Source organism: Schistocerca americana, chromosome 6 (assembly GCF_021461395.2).
Source record: "Schistocerca americana isolate TAMUIC-IGC-003095 chromosome 6, iqSchAmer2.1, whole genome shotgun sequence".
Lineage (NCBI taxonomy): Eukaryota > Metazoa > Arthropoda > Insecta > Orthoptera > Acrididae > Schistocerca > Schistocerca americana.
In genome coordinates this window covers 332,986,767-333,014,478 of record NC_060124.1, presented here as the reverse complement: position 1 = coordinate 333,014,478, position 27,712 = coordinate 332,986,767, and the positions used below count along the sequence as shown (strand labels likewise).

At 39.5% G+C, this 27,712-nt stretch overlaps 1 protein-coding gene across 1 annotated transcript in view; it reads left to right on the top strand.

The window, feature by feature from the left end:
* LOC124619408 (dolichyl-diphosphooligosaccharide--protein glycosyltransferase 48 kDa subunit) overlaps positions 1–27,712 on the top strand; it is a 42,148-nt gene that overhangs the window by 5,434 nt on the left and 9,002 nt on the right. Inside the window, exons 4-7 of the mRNA XM_047145766.1 lie at positions 16,188–16,379; positions 21,662–21,796; positions 21,974–22,132; positions 24,672–24,902. Of these exons, the coding sequence (XP_047001722.1) occupies positions 16,188–16,379; positions 21,662–21,796; positions 21,974–22,132; positions 24,672–24,902 (717 nt within the window). The remainder of the gene's footprint in view (positions 1–16,187; positions 16,380–21,661; positions 21,797–21,973; positions 22,133–24,671; positions 24,903–27,712) is intronic.

Sequence of the window (27,712 nt, the reverse complement as noted above, 5' to 3'; positions counted from 1 at the left end):
CCCCATGCTCACTTGACCATTATCTCTGGCCACAGTGCAATTATGTCAAACAGAAGCAGGAGTCTGGAGTAGGGTGGGGAAGGTACAGCGACGGCAGGATACTGGTGGAGGGAAAGAAGCGATTGCTGCCTGGTGGAACATGCAGGGACTTCTTGGTGGCAAGACAAGGCTGCTAGGTTCAGTGTGGTTAGACTGTGTAGGTGGGAGGGGTGGGGGAGGGAGTGCAAAAGAAAGGGAGTAGAAAAAGAAAAAAAGATCAGTGGTGTGTCAGCAGAGAGCAGCACACAATGAGGTTAAGGGGATGTGACTTGAGATGAGATGGTAGGACAGAGGGGTGGGAACCATTGGATGGATGGTTTGAGGACAGCAGGTTACCATAGGTTGCAGCTGGAATGATTTTGAGAGCAGATAATTTGTTGTAGGGATAACCCCACCTGTTCAGAAAAGCTGGTTGTTGAGGGGAGGATCCAGGTGGCCAGGGTTGTGAAGTAGCCATTGAATTCAAGCATGTTATGTTCACCTCCTCCTAATTCTTGTCCCCTCACCCTTACTACGCGCCACTCTCTGCCAATGCACCCACTGGTCTTTCCCATTTTCTGCTTCCCATTTCCACCTGCTTCCCTCACCCACAGACTCCTGACACTGTTCCTTGCATGGTCCATCAGCCAGTGCTCACTTCCCTCCCCCACCCTTTCCCTGCTGTCCTTCCCCACCAAACCAGATAACTGCCTCTGCTTGATAGTGCCATTCTGGCTGGAGGTAGCAGTCATGATGTGTGCGTGAGGTGCACTTCTGTCTCTCTCTCTGTGTGTGTGTGTGTGTGTGTGTGTGTGTGTGTGTGTCTGTCTGTCTGTCTGTCTGTCTGTAAGGGGGGTGGGAATGTGCCTCCTTCCTGAGGAAGGTTTTGGCAGTGGGAAATATTCTTTCAACTGATCCTCCAAAACATCATGGCATCATTCAGTGCCACATGTGTCTGCAATCATACTCCATGTGCTCCTAGTGGTGTGCAGCACAATGCAAATTATATAAGTTGTGGCACCACTGAGTAGTGAAGAAAAGTCTTTGTTGTCAGACATAGAGCAATTCTCTGCTCTGCTGCACTGTTGAAACCGTCTTAATAAGGGTTTCCAGCCTTGCTTTGTCTACAAGGCAGAATTAAAATTGTCACTACTCCAACACTGATGACAAATTGGTTTCCTTTCACAATCTAACTGCATTCAGAAAAATTCCTAGATTACCCTCTGGACTGGCCAGTGGACCCCTTCAACTGAATTCTTTCAATTTCCACATGAAACTATACAAAGGCAAAACAGAGGAACAGTTTAAATCTGTGTAGGTCAAATATTGCAGCAAAATTAATACAGTTTCCCCTGTAACAAATATGTTTTATTAGTGTTAATAAAACCACAGCAAGTGTGTGTATTCCATCAGACACTACCTCAAACTGGTTAAAAAATCAAAAATGAGGCTTCCGCATATGATTCAGAAACCAGTAACACCATCAAGTCAGCACCAGAAGGCCAATGGCTTACCTGTTACACCTTGGAAGGCTTCTGACTTGCCACCAAATTTCACAAGTTCTAAGCCACTCTTTCAGTTGTTTTTCAGGTACTCCAGTGCTGGAGCAAATGGTTGGCCTTTGGCCTAAATGTGGGCATTGTCAATGGTTGTCCTGCCTTCCTGCTAATAGTATTTCTCTAAGTAATTCTTGAACTGAATAAAATGTTATTTGCCTTCCAGCCACATCTAGTGACTTCTGTCCATCCATAAGCTTTTGGCTGAGTGCTCTTTGCCATTGTCTGGTAACTACCTACCTTGTGTTTACTGACCCTGTCAATATTCATGTGGACCTTGCTGGATGGCCCAGCCTGGCCTCTACCCTTTCCACCTTTTTTTCTCTCGTTATTCTTTTTAATGCCCTGTTTCGACTGATCTTTTAATGACTTGTGCATGATGTCTTTTTTCTGGGCTTTCATCTGTTTTTTATTGTGTTACACTTCGGCTTTCCGGGATGTACCTTTCACCTCCTTCCTTTAATGACTACTCCTGGTTTTCCCCTTAACGAATGAAGGGTCTGATGACTTTGCAGTTTATTCCCTTTCACTCCATCCAACTGGCCATTATTCATCATTTTACTGGCTGTGATGTCAGCCTGTGCTCAGTGCTTCCTTGTATAAGGCGATAGTTTTTGGGTCTAGTGTAGCAGGGGATACAACCCGTCGGCTTTGGACAATGACGTCACAAGTCGCCAGAGAGCAGTTTACCATTTTCGTTTTTGCTGTTATGTTTCAGTTTCGTTTTATTACTGATTGCTTAATAAAGTGGATCTGTTTATTCTATCTCGTGAGATTTTTTTTTTTAAAAAGCCAAAAAACACTTATCAGCCACTGAAGGGAGCTACAACACTAAGAAGAATCGCTTCTCGATTGGCCACTTGTGACGTCATTGTCCAAAGCCGACGGGTTGTATCCCCTGCTGCACTAGTCCCTAGTTTTTTCCTGCATCTGCTGTGCTCACTTCAACTTATAATGTATGCAAAATTGGCACTTCTGTTGATGGTGGTAGGAGATATTTCTCTCTCTATAGTTTTTTTTAATTATGGTATCCCAAAAAATCACTACTTTTCGTAACTACAGAGGTGTTGATTGCAGTTTTATCAACATTTTTGAGTGCATCTACTGCTGATTTCTTTGGGTAATGTAATAGCAGATGACTATCATGTTGAGTATGGCATTGTTTTACATGTTCATAGTCTGGCCGACCTAATATTGTCTGCACTCCAACAGTATTTTGAAAAAATGGGAGATTTCTTGGAACAGTTGAATATTGTTCATAACAGGGGCGGTTTGTTCTTAAGGCCAGCATTACACTATCAAATTTCTTTGACAAAGTTGCTTTGTCAAGTATATTTGACATAGTGTAATAGGGAAATTTTTCAAATGTCACCTTTTGTCAAATTTGTTGGATCAAATGTTGCACAGGTGGACATGTTAGAGGACTAAATGTTGAAGCCAAAGTATGTCACAAGCATGCGAATATACTCATAATTAGGTCTAAATTCATTTCTCATGTTAAAGGATTCTTGATGACACAGTTATTACTCAGTTACTGTATACTTTACATTGCACTCAGATTTTATTATATGTTAACATTAACATGAAGAGGGATGTTAGTTTAATTACATTTTGTATTTGTGTTGGAAAAATAACTGCCTCGTTTAGTGACTGGGCACTATAAAACTAACACCATCAAAATGCATGCATGCAGTTCTTCTGTTACTACATGCCAGCCATTCTGAGGAAACTAAGATGGGATATTTGATGACAGTATAATACCCCATTTTTGTGCCATGTCAGATATCTTTGTTAAAGAAATATGATGAATATTTTGTCAGATGTCTTTGTAAAAGAAATTTGTTAGTGTAATACTGACCTAAGGGCCAGATAGACTTGGCCTCACCATACTCTGAGCTCCCAGAAGATGGGCCATATCTTGCTGCTACTTCTCCTCACCCTTCCTCTTGGCACATCATTCCACAGTGATGTGCCTGTTTTCATTTCCCCATCTCGTTCAGTGAATACCAAGGGCCAGCTTCAGGTGACCGCACCACCTCCAGTGCCCTGGCTGTGGAAACTGCAGTTGTAGTGACATGACAAAGCTGTCTCTTTTTCTCTGGCTCACACCTCACTGTGGCATAGCTTAGAGCCTTATCAGGCAGGCCCAGAGGACAGACATGCTCATGCGTACCCCTCTTTGTCCACACAACAGCAGACCCTTCCGTCTCTGTCACATCACCACTCTCCCACCTTTACGCAGGTCTACACGATGTTTAGGATCACCAGCTTTGGCCTGTAGCACAATTTTTTGGCCTGTAGCACAAATTTTCAACTGCATCACTTAACACACCTACCTGCAGCCACTCTCATGTGCATTAATGCTTAACACAAGTTATTTTGTTTATTTTTTGTGTTTGGTGATAAATGATTTTGGGCAACAGTCGGATGGAAGGATTTGAAGCATTTAAGTGATCAAGTTAAGAAATGTGAAGAAGGTGGGATACATTTAGAAAATGCTTGTAAATACAAAATGTCTGGCAACATTAACATTGTTGCTCAGATTGATTCAGCATGTAAAATGTCAGTGCAGAAACATACTAATATACCAAGATAACATTGAAGAACTAATTAAAGACATTATTACTGGGTCTTTGTTTATGTGCAGGCAAATGAAACAACAAATATTATGTGTAAGTCAGTTTTTCATTTTGCTGCAGTATATTGAGGGGAAGAATCCTGTTGAGAGAGTCCTTTCCTTTGACATAAGTGACAAAAATGAAGGTTTTATAACAATCATTTGGAACAATTATGTTATAAAGTTTATTGGCTTCTTATCTGGGCCCCATCAAAGAAAATTACCACCAGCTGCCACTGTTTCATAACCACATTAAGTTCATGAAGGTTGAAAACTGAGTAGCTCTTTCTTGATATACTTACCTGGAAAAATCCCAGTGCATATTCCAACACAATGAATGCAGAAGACTACTCATACAGGCAGGTATCTGCATGTTTTTGGGCACTATTGCTCGGCCCAAAAGCATACTGTTCTGAGGATGTTGATTCATACAGTGGAAACTGTCTCTGATGCTGAAAACTTGCCACGAGAACTGAACCACCTATGAAAAGTCTTTTGTGAGAATGGCTACAACAAAAAATAAATATTGCATGCAATTTCAGAGATAACTAGATGTGGAATACCACTGACAAAGAGAGTAAAAGCTGGCTTTATTTGTCGTCTCTGTGGTTCAGTGACGTTGAAGATTAGCTGGGTCCTGAAGTCAGTCTCAGCCTTACAGCTAAAATTTGTGAATTCATGTGGCCTGTGAATGGTAATCTGAGCATCGAACTCCCATTGTTTACAAGGCTCTGTTTAAATATTGTCTAATACTTGAAGCAGACAATTTACACAGTAGAACAACACTGGATTGATCAAGAGATACCGAGAAATTGACAATAATGGAAGCTGCATTGGAAAGTGAACATAAAATAGCTTTCAGTGAGATGTCTACCTTCACAAAGGCTAACGGTTTCTACAGAAGTGTATGTAACACAACTCACATTTTTCAGTAACAAATTAAGTCATTCCTGAACGGATAATGAAAATTTGGAGCCAAAAAATGTTTGCAACATGCTAGAGCAGTGAATAACTCAACTGTTTTTACAGAGGACACACACACACACACACACACACACACACACACACAAACTTCTTTGTTACTGGTTGAAAACAGACATGTAACATATCTTTCTGCATTGCACATAGTGTAGATTCAGATGCTATGACTATATTTAGTATATTATGAAGAAATATACAGAGGCAAGAAACTTGAAAAGGCAAAATTTTAATAATTCATAAGAACCATCAACCATAAAGGCAACGAAAACAAGTAATTCGAAGGAATCTAATTAGACTCTTGTGTGCTCTTGCTTATGATTATAAGCTGTTAGTAATAAAGTAATGAGAATAAGCACATATTAAAGTGATATATCTAGAGCAAAAGGGAATCTGAAATCATGCCTTATGAGAGATCCCAATTTGACAGCAAAACTAAAGAAACAAGGAATGCCTGTAATATGCCTAAACTCAGTTACCAAGATACAACATGTTATTTGGGGGTACCATAGCCATAAAATTTATTAAATAGAGACAGCAGTTTTTGAATATCTGTCAAAGAATCAAGAATGGTATGGATTGTGAACCAAAGCGAAAAATGGTACAGCCTAAGAGAATCCTGCCACCTTCATGCATATGGCACCTTCGTCAGGCTAAACACTCAATAATAGGTGTAAAAAGAAGGGATTAGATGTATAATAAAGGAGAGGCCTGTATAAATTCAGGCTGAGTGGGAAAATGCCATTTCCATTTAAGAAAGACAAATTTAAATTCAAGCCACGTAGGGAAAGAAATTCTAAACACAAGCCAATCTAAAAGCCATGAAATTCAATAATAAATAAAACAAATTTGCATTGCTGCTTTAAATTTTCAAATGCTAGTGATTCTAATTTTCAAATACTAGTGTTTCTAAACACAAAGAAAATAATAGAGAACGTATGGAAGTGCCTTGAGTAAGCATTGTAAGCAAAAAGCGTTTAAAGCTGCCTCAGACAAAAATAAAGTACTGTCGCAAACATAAAATGAAATGAGCAGTAAGTCACTAAACACAAAATCTTCAAATCAACCAGTGTAACACACTATTGCTAAAAGCGTATAGAATCTGTATTTAAAAATGATGTTGTTACAGGATTAATTAATACAAGGATTAATTAATAACAACATTTTGCTGTATTCGTATTATCTTCTGCCGGCCCTCACTATTCAGGGCATCCCTCTTGCACACGCCATTATTTTGTTGTTTGGTCTTTCCAAGAATTTTGTGGCCTACTTCATTTACATCTGTCTGGTGGTCTCCATTCAAAAATTATCTTTGTCCGCCAGTGACTTGACATTCTCAACAAATGCCCATACCCCTTCAGCTGTTTTCTTTCAATTCTGTGTATCAGTGTTTCATTTGCCCTCATTGTAGCTGTTGTTTCATCATAAGTTTTCATCTCAGTTCTTGATAATTTGGCACTCATTTCTGCAGCTATTTGTCTTCTTTTGATGTCAGTTCTAATCTATAGCATAGAACAGATTCAACCATTGGTCAAGAGTTCATACCCCCTATTACTTTTCTGCTCCATTCTATTCTTATTTTATTTACACGTCAAATGTCATAGGACCAAATCAAGGGGCAAATCATCGAGGTCATGGAACATGTCAGTACATGAAATTACAATATAAAAGTAACAACAAATAAAAATAAAATGTTTATGATCCGAATAAAGTCAAGCAATAAGTTTAAATAAATGCAATCAACAATACAAGAAGAATCAGCTTAATTTTTCAAGGAACTCCTCGGCGGAATAAGATGAGTGACCCATGAGGAAACTCTTCAGTTTCAATTTGGAAGTGTGTGGAGTACTTACAAGATTTTTTATTCTAGTGGTTGTTGTTGTTGTTGTTGTGGTCTTCAGTCCTGAGACTGGTTTGATGCAGCTCTCCATGCTACTCTATCCTGTGCAAGCTTCTTCATCTCCCAGTACCTACTGCAATCTACATCCTTCTGAATCTGCTTAGTGTATCCATCTCTTGGTCTCCCTCTACGATTTTTACCCTCCACGCTGCCCTCCAATACTAAATTGGTGATCCCTTGATGCCTCAGAACATGTCCTACCAACCGATCCCGTCTTCTGGTCAAGTTGTGCCACAAACTTCTCTTCTCCCCAATCCTGTTCAATACTTCCTCATTAGTTATGTGATCTACCCATCTAATCTTCAGCATTCTTCTGTAGCACCACATTTCGAATGCTTCTATTCTCTTCTTGTCCAAACTATTTATCGTCCGCGTTTCACTTCCATACATGGCTACACTCCATACAAATACTTTCAGAAATGACTTCCTGACACTTAAATCTATACTCGATGTTAACAAATTTCTCTTCTTCAGAAACGCTTTCCTTGCCATTGCCAGTCTACATTTTATATCCTCTCTACTTCGACTGTCATCAGTTATTTTGCTCCCCAAATAGCAAAACTCCTTTACTACTTTAAGTGTCTCATTTCCTAATCTAATTCCCTCAGCATCACCCGACTTAATTCGACTTCATTCCATTATCCTCGTTTTGCTTTTGTTGTTGTTCATCTTATATCCTCCTTTCAAGACACTGTCCATTCCGTTCAACTGTTCTTCCAAGTCCTATGCTGTCTCTGACAGAATTACAATGTCATCAGCGAACCTCAAAGTTTTTATTTCTTCTCCATGGATTTTAATACCTACTCCAAGTTTTTCTTTTGTTTCCTTTACTGCTTGCTCAATATGCAGATTGAATAACATCGGGGAGAGGCTACAACCCCATCTCACTCCCTTCCCAACCATTGCTTCCCTTTCATGACCCTCGACTCTTATAACTGCCATTTGGTTTCTGTACAAGTTGTAAATAGCCTTTCACTCACTGTATTTTACCTCTGCCGCCTTCAGAATTTGAAAGAGAGTATTTGTCAACCTTGTCAAAAGATTTCTCTAAGTCTACAAATGCTAGAAACATAGGTTTGCCTTTCCTTAACCTATTTTCTAAGATTAGTCGTAGGGTCAGTTTTGCCTCACGTGTTCCAACATTTCTATGGAATCCAAACTGACCATCCTCGAGGTCGGCTTCTTCCAGTTTTTCCATTTGTCTGTAAAGAATTCGCGTTAGTATTTTGCAGCTGTGACTTATTAAACTGATAGTTTGGTAATTTTCATGTCTGTCAACACCTGCTTTCTTTGGGATTAGAATTATTATATTCTTCTTGAAGTCTGAGGGTATTTTGCCTGTCTCATACATCTTGCTCACCAGTTTTATCAGGACTGGCTCTCCCAAGGGTGTCAGTAGTTCTAATAGAATGTTGTTTACTCCCGAGGTCGTGTTTCGACGCAGGTCTTTCAGTGCTCTGTCAAACTCTTCATGCAGTATCATATCTCCCATTTCATCTACATCCTCTTCCATTTCCATAATATTGTCCTCAAGTACATCACCCTTGTATAGACCCTCTATATACTCCTTCCACCTTTCTGCTTTTCCTTTTTTGCTAAGAACTGAGTTTCCATCTGAGCTCTTGATATTCATACAAGTAGTTCTCTTTTTCTCCATCCCTGCTTAGCCATTTTGCACTTCCTGTCGATCTCATTTTTGAGACGTTTGTATTCCTTTTTGCCTGCGTCATTTACTGCATTTTTGTATTTTCTTCTTTCATCAATTAAATTCAATATTTCTTCTGTTACCCAAGGATTTCTACTGGCCTTCACCTTTTTACCTACTTGATCCTCTGCTGCCTTCACTACTTCATCCCTCAAAGCTACCCATTCTTCTTCTACTGTATTTCTTTCCCCCATTCCTGTCAATTGTTCCCTTATGCTCTCCCTGAAACTCTGTACAACCTCTGGTTTAGTCAGTTTATCCAGGTCCCATCTCCTTAAATTCCCACCTTATTTAATTTCTTCAGTTTTAATTTACAGTTCATAACCAATAGATTGTGGTCAGAGTCCACATCTGCCCCTGGAAATGTCTTACCATTTAAAACCTGGTGCCTAAATCTCTATCTTACCATTATATAATCTATCTGATACCTTCTAGTACCTCCAGGCTTCTTCCATGTATACAACCTTCTTTCATGGTTCTTGAACCAAGTGTTAGCTATGATTAAGTTATGCTCTGTGCAAAATTCTACCAGGCGGCTTCCTCTTTCATTTCATACCCCCAATCAATATTCACCTACTACGTTTCCTTCTCTCCCTTTTCCTACTATCGAAGTCCAGTCACCCATGACTATTAAATTTTCATCTCTCTTCACTATCTGAATAATTTCTTTTATCTCATCATACATTTCATCATCACCTGCTGAGCTAGTTGGCATATAAACTTGTACTACTGTAGTAGGTGTGGGCTTCGTGCCTATCTTGGCCACAATAATGCGTTCAGTATGCTGTTTGTATTAGCTTACCTGCATTCCTATTTTTTTTAATTCATTATTAAACCTACTCCTGCATTACCCCTATTTGATTTTGTATTTATAACCCTGTATTCTCCTGACCAAAAGTCTTGTTCCTCCTGCCACCGAAATTCACTAATTCCCACTATATCTAACTTTAACCTGTCAATTTCCCTTTTTGAATTTTCTGACCTACCTGCCCAAAAAAGGGATCTGACATTCCATGCTCCGATCCGTAGAATGCCTGTTTTCTTTCTCGTGATATCGAAGTCCTTTTGAGTAGTCCCTGTCCGGAGATCCAAATGGGGGACTATTTTACCTCCGGAATATTTTACCTAAGAGGACGCCATCATCATTCAACCATGCTGCATGCCCCCGGGAAAAATTACGGCTTTAGTTTCCCCTTGCTTTCAGCCATTCGCAGTACCAGCACAGCAAGGCCGTTTTGGTTAGTATTACGAGGCCACATTAGTCAATCATCCAGTCTGTTGTCCCCAGAACTACTGAAAAGGCTGCTCGCCCTTTTCAGGAACAAAACATTTGTCTGGCCTCTCAACAGATACCTCTCCGTTGTGGTTGCACCTACGTTATGGCTATCTGTATCACTGAGGCAAGCAAGCCTCCCCACCAATGGCAAGGTCCATGGGGGAGGGGTTCTTACACATAGTTTTGTCAAATAAGTGGAGTATCTTGCATTTCACACTAATACTTGTGTAGCAGTTAGTCTCTCTCCTATTCCCCTTCTTGAAAATGGAAACCATCTATAATCTTCTTCACTTTCTCAGAATTTAAGTCCATTGACAACAGTTGTTCTATGCGTAGACACATTCAGAGTACCAAGTAGAAGGACTGGTGGCGCACAAAAACACGTTCAGAGTACACAGGGACAGGTAGAAAGGCGCGCGCGTTAACACGTCCAGAGCAGTTAAAGGATTAATCTTTGAATAGGGAAGCTGCAGGGAAAAACATGTTAAAGAACAACAAAATAGAACAAAAGCTGTCATATTAGGTATCACCAACTGCCTATGATACAAATAATGGGTGTATAAACATTATTAACGTTAGTTGTAATTTGCAACAAAAAGCAAAGTTTTAAAAATTAGGTACTGGCTTTATGGGTGCTACAATTTGTATTAACCAGTATTGGATCCGACATGTTGTGTCACATTTTTATGATGTGTGTAGGCAGGTTGGAACTCCAACCAAACCAAATGGCCTGACTCCCAACCATTCCTCCCTGTTAGTTGGCGGGTGCTAGCAACTCAAAAGAAGGCATGTTAGTGAAGTTGGAAGTGAGGTAACAGTCATATCCATAACTCTCACGGGGCTATGAGCTGTTCTACAGCCATCATGATTGATTGTGAAATCAAAGTTCTTGCCATGTCCCTAATATTACTAATGACAATAGTAAAATTTATCATGAAGTAGAATGTTTTAGATTTTCTAAAATTTCACTTGGATGCCAGACAAAACGTTAAAATTACAAAGTCCGTTCAGCTTGATCCAGATGGCTTACAATGCTTTCAGTGCAAAATTTTTTTTTCATCGGTCTACTGACTGGTTTGATGCGGCCCGCCACAAATTCCTTTCCTGTGCTAACCTCTTCATCTCAGAGTAGCACTTGCAACCTACGTCCTCAATTATTTGCTTAACGTATTCCAATCTCTGTCTTCCTCTACAGTTTTTGCCCTCTACAGCTCCCTCTAGTACCATGGAAGTTATTCCCTCATGTCTTAGCAGATGTCCTGTCATCCTGTCCCTTCTCCTTATCAGTGTTTTCCACATATTCCTTTCCTCTCCGATTCTGCGTAGAACCTCCTCATTCCTTACCTTATCAGTCCACCTAATTTTCAACATTCGTCTATAGCACCACATCTCAAATGCTTCGATTCTCTTCTGTTCCAGTTTTCCCACAGTCCATGTTTCACTACCATACAATGCTGTACTCCAGACGTACATCCTCAGAAATTTCTTCCTCAAATTAAGGCCGGTATTTGATATTAGTAGACTTCTCTTGGCTAGAAATGCCTTTTTTGCCATAGCGAGTCTGCTTTTGATGTCCTTCTTGCTCCGTCCGTCATTGGTTATTTTACTGCCTAGGTAGCAGAATTCTTTAACTTCATTGACTTCGTGACCATCAATCCTGATGTTAAGTTTCTCACTGTTCTCATTTCTACTACTTCTCATTATCTTCGTCTTTCTCCGATTTACTCTCAAACCATACTGTGTACTCATTAGACTGTTGATTCCGTTCAGCAGATCATTTAATTCTTCTTCACTTTCACTCAGGGTAGCAATGTCATCAGCGAATCGTATCATTGATATCCTTTCACCTTGTATTTTAATTCCACTCCTGAACCTTTCTTTTATTTCCATCATTGCTTCCTCGATGTACAGATTGAAGAGTAGGGGCGAAAGGCTACAGCCTTGTCTTACACGCTTCTTAATACGAGCACTTCGTTCTTGATCGTCCACTCTTATTATTCCCTCTTGCTTGTTGTACATATTGTATATGACCCATCTCTCCCTAGAGCTTACCCCTACTTTTTTCAGACTCTCGAACAGCTTGCACCATTTTATATTGTCGAACGCTTTTTCCAGGTCAACAAATCCTATGAAAGTGTCTTGATTTTTCTTTAGCCTTGCTTCCATTATTAGCCGTAACGTCAGAATTGCCTCTCTCGTCCCTTTACTTTTCCTAAAGCCAAACTGATCTTCACCCAGCGCATTCTCAATTTTCTTTTTCGTTCTTCTGTATATTATTCTTGTAAGCAGCATCGATACATGAGCTGTTAAGCTGATTGTGCGATAATTCTCGCACTTGTCAGCTCTTGCTGTCTTCGGAATTGTGTGGATGATGCTTTTCCGAAAGTCAGATGGTATATCGCCAGACTCATATATTCTACACACCAACGTGAATAGTCATTTTGTTGCCACTTCCCCCAATGATTTTAGAAATTCTGATGGAATGTTATCTATCCCTTCTGCCTTATTTGACCGTAAGTCCTCCGAAGCTGTTTTAAATTCCGATTCTAATACTGGATCCCCAGTCTCTTCTAAATCGACTCCTGTTTCTTCTTCTATCACATCAGACAAATCTTCACCCTCATAGAGGCTTTCAATGTATTCTTTCCACCTATATGCTCTCTCCTCTGCATTTAACAGTGGAATTCCCGTTGCACTCTTAATGTTACCATCGTTGCTTTTAATGTCACGAAAGGTTGTTTTGACTTTCCTGTATGCTGAGTCTGTCCTTCCGACAATCATATCTTTTTCAATGTCTTCACATTTTTCCTGCAGCCATTTCGTCTTAGCTTCCCTGCACTTCCTATTTATTTCATTCCTCAGCGACTTGTATTTCTGTATTCCTGATTTTCCCGGAACATGTTTGTACTTCCTCCTTTCATCAATCAACTGAAGTATTTCTTCTGTTACCCATGGTTTCTTTGCAGCTACCTTCTTTGTACCTATGTTTTCCTTCCCAACTTCTGTGATGGCCCTTTTTAGAGATGTCCATTCCTCTTCAACCGTACTGCCTACTGCGCTATTCCTTATTGCTGTATCTATAGCGTTAGAGAACTTCAAACGTATCTCGTCATTCCTTAGTACTTCCGTATCCCACTTCTTTGCGTATTGATTCTTCCTGACTAATGTCTTGAACTTCAGCCTACTCTTCATCATTGTGATCTGAGTCTATATCTGCTCCTGGGTACGCCTTACAATCCAGTATCTGATTTCGGAATCTCTGCCTGACCATGATGTAATCTAATTGAAATCTTCCCGTATCTCCCGGCCTTTTCCAAGTATACCTCCTCCTCTTGTGATTCTTGAACAGGGTATTCGCTATTACTAGCTGAAACTTGTTACAGAACTCAATGAGTCTTTCTCCTCTTTCATTCCTTGTCCCAAGCCCATATTCTCCTGTAACCTTTTCTTCTACTCCTTCCCCTACAACTGCATTCCAGTCGCCCATGACTATTAGATTTTCGTCCCCCTTTACATACTGCATTACCCTTTCAATATCCTCATACACTTTCTCTACCTGTTGATCTTCAGCTTGCGACGTCGGCATGTATACCTGAACTATCGTTGTCGGTGTTGGTCTGCTGTCGATTCTGATTAGAACAACCCAGTCACTGAACTGTTCACAGTAACACACCCTCTGCCCTACCTTCCTATTCATAACGAATCCTACACCTGTTTTACCATTTTCTGCTGCTGTTGATATTACCTGATACTCATCTGACCAGAAATCCTTGTCTTCCTTCCACTTTACTTCACTGACCCCTACTATATCTAGATTGAGCCTTCACATTTCCCTTTTCAGATTTTATAGTTTCCCTACCACGTTCAACCTTCTGACATTCCACGCCCCGACTCGTAGAACGTTATCCTTTCATTGATTATTCAATCTTTTTCTCATGGTAACCTCCCCCTTGGCAGTCCCCTCCCAGAGATCCGAATGGGAGACTATTCGAGAATCTTTTTCCAATGGAGAGATCATCATGGCACTTCTTCAATTACAGGCCACATGTCCTGTGGATACATGTTACGTGTCTTTAATGCAGTGGTTTCCATTGCCTTCTGCGTCCTCGTGTCGTTGATCATTGCTGATTCTTCCGCCTTTAGGGGCAATTTCCCACCCCTAGGACAAGAGTGCCCTGAACCTTTATCCGCTCCTCCGCCCTCTTTGACAAGGCCGTTGGCAGAATAAGGCTGACTTCTTATGCCGGAAGTCTTCGGCCGCCAATGCTGATTATTTATCAAAATTTAGGCAGTGGCGGGGATCGAACCTGGGACCGAAGATGTTCTGATTATGAATCAAAGATGCTACCCCTAGACCACTGGTACACGCGCATATCAGCATACAAAACTATTGACCTGACAATGTTTAAAGTTGTGCGTGATGGGAAGTTTGTGTTCTAATGGAAGCAAGAATGTGAAATTAGTTTATCGTGATGTAACAAAAGAAATGCACATGAGCCAGAGGGAAATCATTTGCTTTTACTTGTGAGCGGTTATCAGGAGCAATAATGCTGCCTGAAGATGAGCTGACTGTTGGTCAATTTCACCCACTTTTTCTGCTGTCAGTGCAGGTATGCCATGGAGGTGTGCTTCCTTTTTGCAAAATACAGTCAAAATAATTGCGCAAGGTTGAGAATGGAATGGAGGTATATCACCCTTTAAGTTACATTGATACTAATTGCCATAACTTATTTATTTTAAATTTTCTAACTATTATTGTAGCCATTTAAATAGCAGAGTGAGTTTGTCATTATAAAGCTCAATTACACTTAATAATATTTTGTACTGTTGCTACTACTATGTAGAGCTTTAATAGATACAGTGCTAAATCATCGTGCAATTTGCTGTTCAAACACTTTCCCAACAAATTTAATAAACACTGCATTCATTGATTGAAACCATTTAGCCCTCATGATCTTTGTCAGTTGATGCAACCTGCTGGACTTGTATGTAGCGTAGTTGAGGCTTAACTAATAGCATGGCAGAGGCGACATGGAAACCATGAAAGACTGCACAGCTATTGAGAGACACTTAACAGTACCTAGATAGGTGGCACAATACCACTGCATAGTGACATCAAAGTGGTAAGCTGTCAGCAAGGTGCACTCTATTGGCACAGCCCCACTTGTAGTACAGAGGTTGGGGTGGCTCTTCAGTGTATAGAAATGCCATGTCCTTCCTGTAATGAATTACATTTTCATATTTACTTTTTACTTGGTGGCCTCCCAATTCTTTATTAGTTTCTGCTGATGTCAGAATCAATAGCATATTTATAATAGCCAAGTTTCTTGTGGAAACATTTTTTAAAATACACTTCAAAGGGACATACTATTTGCTTGCTTGCATTTTTTGGTTAAGTCCATTCTTCCGAGAAGGGTGTTCGCTTATTCACTCACATTTTCTGGCAAGTGTGTTCTAGAAGCTGCTTGTCATGGTTCCATGTCTCCCCAAACTGTCATACATGCTCCACATGGTAAGAAATGTCACATTCTTCACTTCTTGTAAGAATTGAATGGAAAAAAGAAGTTATAAAATCAACCATTACGATGACACTCCTTCCTCTAGTTTGATAACCAAATTTACCCTTGGTTAAACTTATGAACATGAACTCAAGTTCGTGACTTATCATTCTGTACTTGACATTTGAGGTTAAATTGAAACACAGGAGGGAATAAGATTGCTTACATAGGAATGTGGATACTGTTTACGTAGACTTGTTAAATAATCTGACACACTCTCAGTTGGAGACAATATTACATTGTCATCAATGTAGCAACAAAAAAAGTGTAGTTTGTTACAGCCTGTTTAAGTTCATGTACAGAAGATGAAGGGAGGATACAGCTAAAGTGAAATAGCAACTCATAAGTCTGCCTAATATTGTGTGTACAGTTGTCACGATCTTGGCCCCTCGATTATCAGGCCTGACACTTTTATCACCTATAAAAGTCCTCAAATGGATAAAGAGTTGAGGCAGTTATTGAAAAATAGCTAAAAGTGCTCTTAATACATATATTTCATTCGTGGTATATGTAGTACAACACATAAACTGTAGCACATAAGTCTTCTTTAAATTCTAAATTCTGTAATAAATTTTTCAGCACACACTGATTGTAGCAGAGCCAGCAAACTTGATTGAAGCACCTACTATCACAGGCCCTGTGAAAGACCTGCCTCCACTATTATTCCAGGGTACTGGCCTGGTGGCTGACAGAGAGAATCCTTTGGTTTTGCCAATTCTGCATGCCAGCTCCTCTGCATATTCATATTCACCTGATCAGCAGTTACGTGAGGTATGTTCTCAAGAGTGTGAGTAAAGGTGTTTTACAGTTCTCAAAAATTAATCTCATCAGTTTTTTATTATGCTAAGCATAAGCAGCAGGTAAAAACTAAGAGAATGTGCTTATCTATTAAAGAAAACTTGAGCGTGAATGTTCTGGTACTCATCGTAGTGTAGCTGTTAAAGATGTTTGCTCACTTTCAGGTTACTGTCGCTAACATTCAAAAGGTGCTACAGTGAGGTCATAATTTGTAGCTTACATGCCTTCTCAATGAGCGATTTTATTGTAAAAACACATTAGATAATTGTGTGTTCTTACATGTTGAAATGCAACACGGTCTAACAATTACCAGCAAATACTCATCTTCGTTTCTCAGTGATCTCTGATGTTGCAGTGGGTATAAAAGAATTTGCAAGTGTCTGTTCCACTAAAATCATACTGCAACTTGCTGAGTTCTTGACAGTGTAGCTAAGGATTTGTTAGTTGCAAGAGAAATTTCAAGAAATTAAGTTTGACACAACATTTCTCTTTCAGAATTACATGTTTGCTGTGTAATATAGTTACAAAACTGTAACGAAACTGCCTGACAAAAACTGGCGGAAAACTGAGACCCTGATGGCTGATTTGCCAACAAATACTGGTTAAGTCATCCATTATTAGAAACAGAAAATTTGTGGATTACCTTCAAAAACATGATGGCATTTACAGGACGACATCATGGAATTATGTCTTAGTTTGCTCCTCTCACTGCAACATAAAGTTTTACATAGTTTTTAGCATAGAAATTCATAAAATATGTTCAATAACAACACTTTTTATAAAGTTGCTTATATCGTGAAGATTATTAGTTGGAAGATGTTCCTAACATTTGCAGTGTTCATTCCATAAATACTAATGAAAACATTGTTTTACTTCCTCTGAAAGGTATCCTGCAGCTACAAAATGAGAGTTGTTTGTTTTATGTTCAAGTATCGATTAATAACAGTTGAACAGCTCAGAGGGATATGTATGCTTGCTAAAATTGAAACAAACCACCATGGAGGTATATGTATGCTTGCTAAAGTTGAAATGAAATTAATGACAAAATTTGAATCAGTATAATAAATGTAGTTCTAAAATGATCAGATAAATGAAATCAGATTGTTGCAAAATTTACATGAGTCTGTGAACATGGCAGGCTGGTCCTGAGATCAACACTCCATGTCTCACGTGTCCTAATGATCATATATTGGTATGTTTCAATGCGGTGGTAGTGTTTATTTCAGCTAAAAATTCGGTTAAAATTTATTGTGAGAGCACACTTATTGTTTCACAATACAAATATGAAAAATCTAACTTGATCAAAAAATTAAAAAAGAGACTTATACGTCCACATCAGCTAATTTAAAAATTAGAAAATAAACTGAAGAACCATGATGCAGTTCATAAAGCACTCCATGCATTGTCTCCTTTCACCATAGCAAGTTTTAGAGAGGCAGCTGTGATTTTACTTCACACTAGCAAAGCCAAGCCAAGAAACGTAATTTGTGGCAATTTGAGAAATAGTAAGTGCAAAGTATTCTTCCTTGTGCAACTGCTTTTTTACGTCTCTGAGGAGGCCTTGGTTGATATTGCGCACTGGAGGTTTCACTATTTTGTTATAAAGTACAACATTTTATCTTTATGGTAATTCTGGTGGAATGTAAACAATTTAAGGAGTAGAAGGGCATGCACAGGACCCTCCCCCTCTGCACGCACGCGAAACCTGTGCAGCTGTGCAAAACAGATTTCAACTTGACAACAGTTCATTTTCTATGGTGATCTGAGATAGAGAGCTTTATCAACCCTAAATATAGTAAAGCAGAGTACGATATCATGTGGAAGACATGAAAAAACACAATTATAGTTAATGCAGATAGCAAATCTGCTTTCCAAAATATTATTAGTCTGTTGTATCACAAACTTGATGGTTACGAATCAGAAATAACAAAGTTTGTGACAGAATTAATATGTGAAAGGGAGTGAATAAAGTAGTTTGGTGGTGTGCTTTTTATAGTTTTTCTGGAAGGTAACAAATTTCTCTGTCTTGTTTGTGTGTTTTTGATGACTTAGTGACTAGGCACACTTTCTGTCAAATGGGTTTGTGAACAAGCTGAATTACAGTACTTGGAGCACAGACACCCCCCCCCCCCCCCCCCCCCCCAAGTAATTACGGAGAAGCCATTACATCCACAACAAGTGACTGTGTTGTGTGAAATATGGGCTGAGGGTGTAATTGGGCAGTACTACTTTGAAGATGGTTTCAGAAACACATTACCAGTGAATGCAACTGCAATATGTTAAGAGAGTATGTCACTGTCTTCGCACCAACAGTCATAGCCTTTCACTCACTTTTGGGATAGGATAGTAAACAATATCAGAAAGACGACGGGATAGAAAAAGAGGGAAGAAACAGTTTCACAGAAATAATGAAACTGTTAACTTGGTACCTAGTGAACATCACTCCACCGAACCTGCGAAGAGTGCGAGCTCACCTGGGGGTTTATGTCTGTATTGTTCAGGTCTTATTTTGCCCTGTTATAGGATCTGCCTTGCGAAGTGGAATATCAGTTATTTTGTGTGGTCCACAATGTCTCTGGAAAAATTTGCTAGTTTCATTCTTGATATTTGAACTGTGATGATGATCTTGAACTAGAATTACCTCATGTATATTAAATATTGTAGTATATGCATGTCTGTTAAACTTATGTACTCTTCAATCTGCATCTCTTTGTGAACCCTGCTCTACTGTCTTTCTTATTTCATCTGATTGTTTTTTGGGTGTAATATTTAATTTCATATGGTCTTCCCAATTCTTAGGTAAAGGTATGGAAAATACACATAAAAAGTAAATGGGATGCTTGTCCCCATCTGGCTTAAAATTTGGAAATTGTTTTGGCAAATTCCTAACTGTAGTTCTTCCAGCCACACCTGATCTACTTTCACTAGCTACATCAGTTTTCCTGTTTATCTTGTGTCTTTTGTCCATAATCTCTCATTGACAATATAATGTAAAAGGATAAATAAAAAATCTGCCCACCAAGTGGCATCAGGGGAACACACAAACAAAGGTGTTTAACTTTACAAGCATTCACAGCCAGTGGCTCCTTCTTCTGGCAGAAGAGTTGAAAGGAAAGGAAGAGGGATGAAGGAAAAGTACTCAGAGGTTTAGGAAAAGGGGTACAGTTCAGAAAAGTCACTTTGAACCCCGGGTCAGGGGAGACGTACCGGATGGGATGAGAAGGAAAGACCGATTGTTGGGAGCTACACTGGATGGGATTTGAAAACCTGAGAGCTTAAAGGTGGAAGACAGGGTAGTATGCAAGACAGAAATTACTATTAAAACATCATGCAGGATATGTGACAGAGATGGGGGGGGGCAGTGAAAAATAAATAGGTCAGAAAATGAAAGATGTAGAAAACTAAAATGGAGTGAAAAAAGGAGTAGTTACTGTGAAGAAATGCTGAAGCAGAAGGATTAACGATGTTTTGGTAGTAATCTGTCTTGCATGTTGCCCTGTCTTCCACATGTAAGCTCTCAGGCTTTCAAATCTCGTCTGATGCAGTCCCCAACACTCTCTCTTTTCTTCCCATCCCGTCCGGTAACTCTCCCGTGACCTGGGATTCTGGGTGACTTTTCTGAACTGTACCCCTTTCCCGAAACCTCTCCAGTCCTTTTCTTTCACCCCTCTTCCTTCCCTTTCAACTCTTCTTTCAGAAGAAGGAGCCACTGGCTCTGAAAGCTTGTAAAAGTTAAACCAATTTGTTTGTGTGTTTCCTTGCTGCCAGTTAGTGAGTAGATATTTTATGTATCATGTATATTACATTCTCCATAATCTCTGTAAGTCTTGCTGTTTAATAGCAGATTCACCTGTAGAATTGGGAGTAATACTAGTGGAATCAATCCTCTCCTGTACATTTTGTTATACGAATTTCTGCAACTGCTCTTCCAAACTAGGCAGTGTAATATGTGGACTCAGAATTTCATTAAATGCCCTGCCTTGTTCAAATATATCTACTCTTCCCTTAGTATCTGAGATTTCTTTATTGATTATTTTTAAATCATAATAGATTTCTTTAAGATCATCATCTACTTCCTTACATACTGAGTCACATTGCACATTCATTTCAGTTTGTAAATTCTTTGGCAAATTATTTGACATTTTCTAAAGTAGTAATCCTAGTGCTTTGTCACATAACATCATTTATTGTTTCCTTTATTTTATTACTTAATGTTTCCTTCTATACGTTAAGGGTTTCCTCTAATTTTGTTATTATTATTGTTCACTTGTACCTTGAGAATCTCCCCTAATTTAACAAATAGAACTGTGTTATAGACTCAATGTGCTCCAGTTGCATGGTAACTGACATAGACTGTTACTAAAATCAAACTCCTGAAATCACTACTATTAACAATTCTAACTCTGGACACAGTTTATCAGCGACACCTCTTAATTAGATCTCAGAGATTAGCTGTACTGGACTGAAACTGCTGTGGTGCATCAGGCAACAGGTAACAGTGTGGTGCCATAGATTGCATACTGAGTTAAGCTTCTGCCACTAAGCCAGCACTCTTCCCCAAACATGACGTAACTGTTCCATGTTGCAACTCCAAACATGTGACTCGTGTCTGCTATTCCGTAAATAGGCACAGTGTTGTAATCGTTGACTGTTGATGTGGACAATCGCAATTCACATCTTGCTATCACTTATACAGTCTCCTATTTTTCTTTTTTATGAGCCAGAGGCCAGTGGCATTTGATCTCTGTGTTTACCACATTTGCTACAAACTATTGAGAATTATGTAGGTGTTCAATGAGCTTTTGTCTGCTGGATGATTATTTATACAAATTGGTGGTGTTCTAACTGACAACTGCCGTCAAATGCAATATCATCTCAGCTAACTACTGTGCAGATGACCACATAGGCATCAGGCACCATCCAATGCCTCCAACTGTGGCCGCTAGGAGGAGGCACAGTGGCTGAGTAACACTGCACGATGACTGCATATGCGCATTCAGTGCCACGCACTACCTGCCACACGAATCTATGTAGGCAGTCGCTACCCTGCACCCACTCTCATTCAGCTCTGTCTCCGCATGCTATTCACTTCACCATTGAAATGTTTGTAACTGTGTCCAGGTTTTGTCTTTAATTCAGAAGCAGTTTGAAATCATCCATCGTAGTGCAGAGGACATCTTTTTTAACAATCTGAATATCATAAATATTAACTTTTTTCAATTATTTGCAATAAAATTTTTCTTTTTCCCTTTCAGTATCCTCATGCTGTTGGACGGAATACACTTCTGATTGCTGCCCTACAGGCAAGGAACAATGCAAGGGTCATCTTCTCAGGTTCATTGTATTTCTTCTCAGACGAGGCTTTCACATCACCTGTGCAGAAAGCTACAGTAAGTGATGTGTTGATACCCTTAGACCACATAATGTTGAGTGTTTTCCCCCACATGTGCCTTACTTTTGTATTTCTAGGTTGACAACCATAAAAACATTTGCTGCCCTAATTTATTTGTTACTGCTGTCTTGTTGGGAGGCTTCATGTGCTTACTTAAAGTTATTTAATTTTAAAGGGTGGACAGAGGTTTTCTGTATCAGGAAACAAGCAAGTGGCACTGGCTTTGAGTTCATGGGTGTTCCGAGAGAGCGGTGTACTGAGAGTGCGCTCAGTCTCTCATCATCGTGAAGGAGAACGTTCACCCCCGCCTGCATACACAATCATGGACAATGTTGTAAGTATATTGTGCACAGTATATTACATACTACATTGACATGTTACACAAACTCTTGAAAAATAAGTGGTAGCTAAGTTATAGAATACTATTTTTACAGTTTGGTATGCAAAAGTTCCTGAAATTTGAATTTTTTGCCAAATGGTTAAGGGTACCTTAAAATACCACTAGATGTCTCCGTGTTATTCTTCTTTTTCTCTGTGTGGCAAGTGGCTCACAGACGTGAGACAGGTATGAGCCTTTCAAAACAAGCTGAACATTGATGATAACTGTTACGGTCAGCCATAAACTGGCATCACACCAGAAAATGTTCAGAAGATGATGCATCTGAATCTGCCAGACAATAGGCATACCATCCAAAGCATCTGCAATGCCTTGGAAATAAGTTATGGTATACGTGAATGTATTCCGTCAGAACGGTTGAACATGAGAAAGACTGCAGTGAACCATTTCAGAACAATCAAAACTTTTGCTGAAAGATAGGTTTATGGCTGTGGCCTAGAGACTAAGGAATAGTTGTCGCAATAGCAGAGTCCTTTGCCTTGATCAAAAAACTCTCAAAATTCAAGACTAAAATTATAGTGTGTTCATCCTCACAGTCTAATGATCAATAAACCATTCAGTCTGCATGCTCTAAGATGTTGGTTTGGGGGAGGATATTGAGAAATCAGAAATCAGCCGCAGAAGCGACATACAGAACCACCGGATACTCCACCATGACAATGCGTGACCACAAGCAGTTTACATAATTCAGGTATTTTTTGCTAAAAGCAAGATAACAATTGTTCCCCACACCTCATGCTCGGCAGACTTAGCTCGGAGGGACTTCTTTCTCTTCCCCAAGGTTGAAATGGAAGGTTGAAGGAGCGAGAATTAACACAGTGGAGGAGATTCAAATGGAATCGCAGAGGGTCCTAAGTACACTAACAAAGAAAGAATGCAGTTCAAAACTGGCTAATAGAAAAAAACTGTACTAACAGAAAATATTGTATTGTGCACTCACCGTAATAAAGAGCTTATTTCAGTTTGAGTTCTTCATGTGCTCTGTCAATGATGCTTGTAGCATGCTGACCTTAACAAGAATTTCACAAATTTGGTGTGAACAGCAAAATAGTAACTAATCATAAAAAAAATTCCGAACATTTGGACATCTCTCTTTCACTGAGGACATTATCAAAATATATTCACTGAAAAATTATGGGACATAGAAGCAAAATCACTTTGCTCAAAATGGTTTTTACGTACTTCTCACTCCTTCTTCTACGAACTTTCTCATTTCCTAGCAAGATGATGCAATGTTTAAGGAAGTGAACTAATTTTTGGAGCAGATTTCAAATCGCTATATCACCAGGTTTCCTGTAGCTTGCTTAAAAGGCTTCTTAGGATTGAAAGTTATCGAAAGGTTCAAATAAATAAGCTGATGATAATTACATAAGAATATGTAAAACAGTTTTACAATAGACTTGTAAGATTTTACACATCCAACATCATCATGATGAAGTTGATACTGCATCTTAAGTTTTCTGAACAGTTGGCGGCTAGTCTTGTTTGCTATTTTAGGTGAGGGCAACAGTATGACAGTTGGAACAATGAATTTTAATGCAGTCAGAAACCTGCAAAATAATATTGGTTTTGATTGTACAGTACTTACCTACAGCCTGTCTGATGAATCTTGGCCAGCGTCTGTGTCAGGAAGTGTCAAGCATGTGACATGGTGATGTTCTGTCAGTAGACACATTGGTGGGAGCCTTGCATGACACAGCCACTCTCAAAGACTTTATCAAATGGGCTGTTGATGATGACTGTACAACTGAAAACATTTTTGTCTGCAACCAGCTTTATTGTTCCATAGGCTACTGTTTCAGAAATCGAATATAAAAACAAAAAGTGTAAAGAGTAAATTGTGAATGGAAGTTGGTAATTAGAGAAAGATAAGGCACATAGAAAGTTAGCTGCTAGAACACATTGGCCCAGTAATTTTTAAGGAAAAATAAGGTTAATAAAAGAAAAAAAGTAGATGAGGAGAATCACATGAAATATTCTGGAAACATTTTAACTGAATTGCTTGTTTCACATAATAATGATTACAGGTTTCACATTCACTTGTTTCGGAAATTGTGGTTTTGGTTGACTTTGTTGCTGTTTTCTTCAGAATAACCAATCAGCATACCTCAGTTTAATGGAGAATAAAACTTTCATTGCTAATATTTAGTGTCTTTGTGTATCTTTGGAAACTGGCCTTTATGTCTCTGCTTGTAGGTTAGTATCACACCAACAGCATTCACACACTACATAGTTTACTGACCTAAATCAATTATCTAAGCAAAGTTAGATAAATGTCCCTTTGTTAGTAGAAAGATTCCCCAATATATACCTATTTTTCTGGTTGCAAGTAGTTTTCAGTGCTGTGCAATTTTTTCTGTATTGTGATGTTAGGAAGCTATATTGTCTCAGTGGCATTATATGTTAATCACTTCTTCATTTTAATCAAAGTTTCATACTTCATTAACAAAGATATATATTTGTCTTCTTGTTACAGGTTTATACAATTGAAATTGAGAAATTACAGGATGGAAGATGGGTACCATTTGATGCAGATGACGTGCAGCTTGAGTTTGTTCGCATTGATCCATTTGTGAGAACTACTTTGAAAAGGGGAACTGGTGGTCGGTATGAAGCTAGGTTTCGTATACCTGATGTTTATGGTGTTTTCCAGTTTAAGGTTGACTATAACCGCATAGGATGGACACATCTCTTTTCTACTACACAGGTATTAAAAACATCTATTACAATTTAAAGTAACTGATACCTTAATTTGAATTATTGCTTTCTGTTTACACTTGAGTTTGTGTTATGTAATGTCCACTCCATCTGTGTTTAGTTTATGCAGTTAAATACTGCAGAACTCCAGCAACCTACACCATTTCATACATATTAAATTTATGAGTTAGCTTAAATGATAATTTTTATCCCAACAGAAGCCAATTTATATTTCTTGTTTGTCAAATGTGTCACTGAACAATAATATCTGCTAAATGATATAGTTATATATCTAAAAAAGAAAGATGATGAACTTACCAAACAAAAGCGCTGGCAGGTCGATAGACACACAAACAAACACAAACATACACACAAAATTCAAGCTTTCGCAACAAACTGTTGCCTCATCAGGAAAGAGGGAAGGAGAGGGGAAGACGAAAGGAAGTGGGTTTTAAAGGAGAGGGTAAGGAGTCATTCCAATCCCGGGAGTGGAAAGACTTACCTTAGGGGGAAAAAAGGACAGGTATACACTCGCACACACGCACATATCCATCCACACATACAGACACAAGCAGACTGTATGTGTGGATGGATATGTGCGTGCGTGTGTGCGAGCTTACACCCGTCCCTCCCTCCCCCCAAGGCAAGTCCCTCCACTCCCGGGACCGGAACGACTCCCCACCCTCTCCCCCAAAACCCACCTCCCTTCGCCCTCCCCCCCCCCCCTCCCTCCCTCCCGACGAGGCAACAGTCTGCCGCGAAAGCTTGAATCTTGTGTGCATGCCTGCGCCCGTCCGTGCGTCCATCGACCCGCCAGCGCTTCCGTTCGGCAAGTCACCCCATCCTTGTTTTTTTATATATATATATATATATATATATATATCTAAAAAAGAAAGATGATGAAACCCACCAAACAAAAGCGCTGGCAGGTCGACAGACACACAAACAAACACAAACACACACACAAAATTCCAGCTCTCGCAACCAACGGCCGCCCCGTCAGGAAAGAGGGAAGGAGAAGGAAAGACAAAAGGATATGGGCTCCAAGGGAGAGGGCAAGGAGCCACCCCAATCCCGGGAGCGGAAAGACCCACCCTAGGGGGAAAAAAGGACAGGTATACACTCGCACACACACACATATCCATCCACACATACACAGACACAAGCAGACATTTGTAAAGGCAAAGAGTTTGGGCATTTTTTGGGCAGAGATGTCAGTCGGGGCGGATGTACAGAGGCAAAGATGAAGTTGAAAGACAGGTGAGGTATGAGCGGCGGCAAATTGAAATTAGAAATTAGCGGAGATTGAGGCCTGGCGGATAGCGAGAAGAAAGGATATGCTGAAGGGCAAGTTCCCATCTCCGGAGTTCTGACAGGTTGGTGTTAGTGGGAAGTATCCAGATAACCCGGACGGTGTAACACTGTGCCAAGATGTGCTGGCCGTGCACCAAGGCATGTTTAGCCACAGGGTGATCCTCATTACCAACAAACACTGTCTGCCTGTGTCCATTCATGCGAATGGACAGTTTGTTGCTGGTCATTCCCACATAGAACGCTTCACAGTGTAGGCAGGTCAGTTGGTAAATCACGTGGGTGCTTTCACACGTGGCTCTGCCTTTGATCGTGTACACCTTCCGGGTTCATCATCTTTCTTTTTTAGATATATTTTTTCCCACGTGGAATGTTTCCCTCTATTATATTCAAATGATATAGTTACTTCCATATCAAGTGTTCCCCGTCTGACTCTTATTATTGGAAGCTATCACATCTGTTCTGATACTAAATCTATTGACCACTATGGAGAAATCTCCCATCAGTTCAAATTGTTTAGGTTTTGGAACTGTAAGATGCACTGTTATTCAAAGAATATAGGTTTTAAGCATGTGCTTGCATTAGGTTTCCTGAAGGTTTGCTGTGTTAGGGAACAACGATACTGATGGGGTAGAAAGGGATATCGATGGTAGGCTATGAGAACCTCATAACTCCCATCTGATTATGAAAAACTCATAATTCCAGTAACTCCATAATCAGAGAGAGATTTGTAAATGCATGGATTTATCTTCACTATCAATAACTAGACTTCTACTATACAGTTCCATGTGTAGCAGCTTTCTGTATCACTTTATATAATTTTTTAAGACACGATGTTTGCTTCACCTACAAAATGTAACAAACTGGTGTTACGAGGTTTTCATTGCCCACTTTCGATGAGAGAAACTCGCCCCTTCCTTTTTCTGGAGTTTCCCAAACTTATGTTGGTGTCCATGCATGATGAACTGACACTTTTGGTGTGTCGTACCAATCTTGCAACACTATCTGCAAGTGAACAAAGAAAATTTAAAGACTTGGAAAGAAGAAGAAGCAGGAGGAGGAGAAAGTGAAACCCAAGAAACTTTGTAATCAAACAATATTTTAATTCAATAGCAACTACAATTTCAGTGTTAAAACTGGTATTTTTGTGAAAGTTGTGATATGTCATAGCAAAATATACTATTAATGCACATCCCTATCAATGTACAAATCTATTTCAGTGTTGATAAAATGATCATTTAAGCATGTCAGCTTTAACTTTTGTACAAAGTGCAAAAACAGGTTGCTGCTCACACAATATAAAATCAAGAACCATACCAGCCCAGGCATTGTGCATTTGGTGGCTCTTCATTAGTGAGTTGAGAAACTGTAGGAGAGGGGTGGGGAGGGGAGAGGGGGGGGGGGAGAGAGAGAGAAAGAGAGAGAGAGAGAGAGAGAGAGAGAGAGAGAGCTGACAAGGGTATACAGATATTTCATACCTGAGCATCTGTTTGCAGCAGTAATAATGTG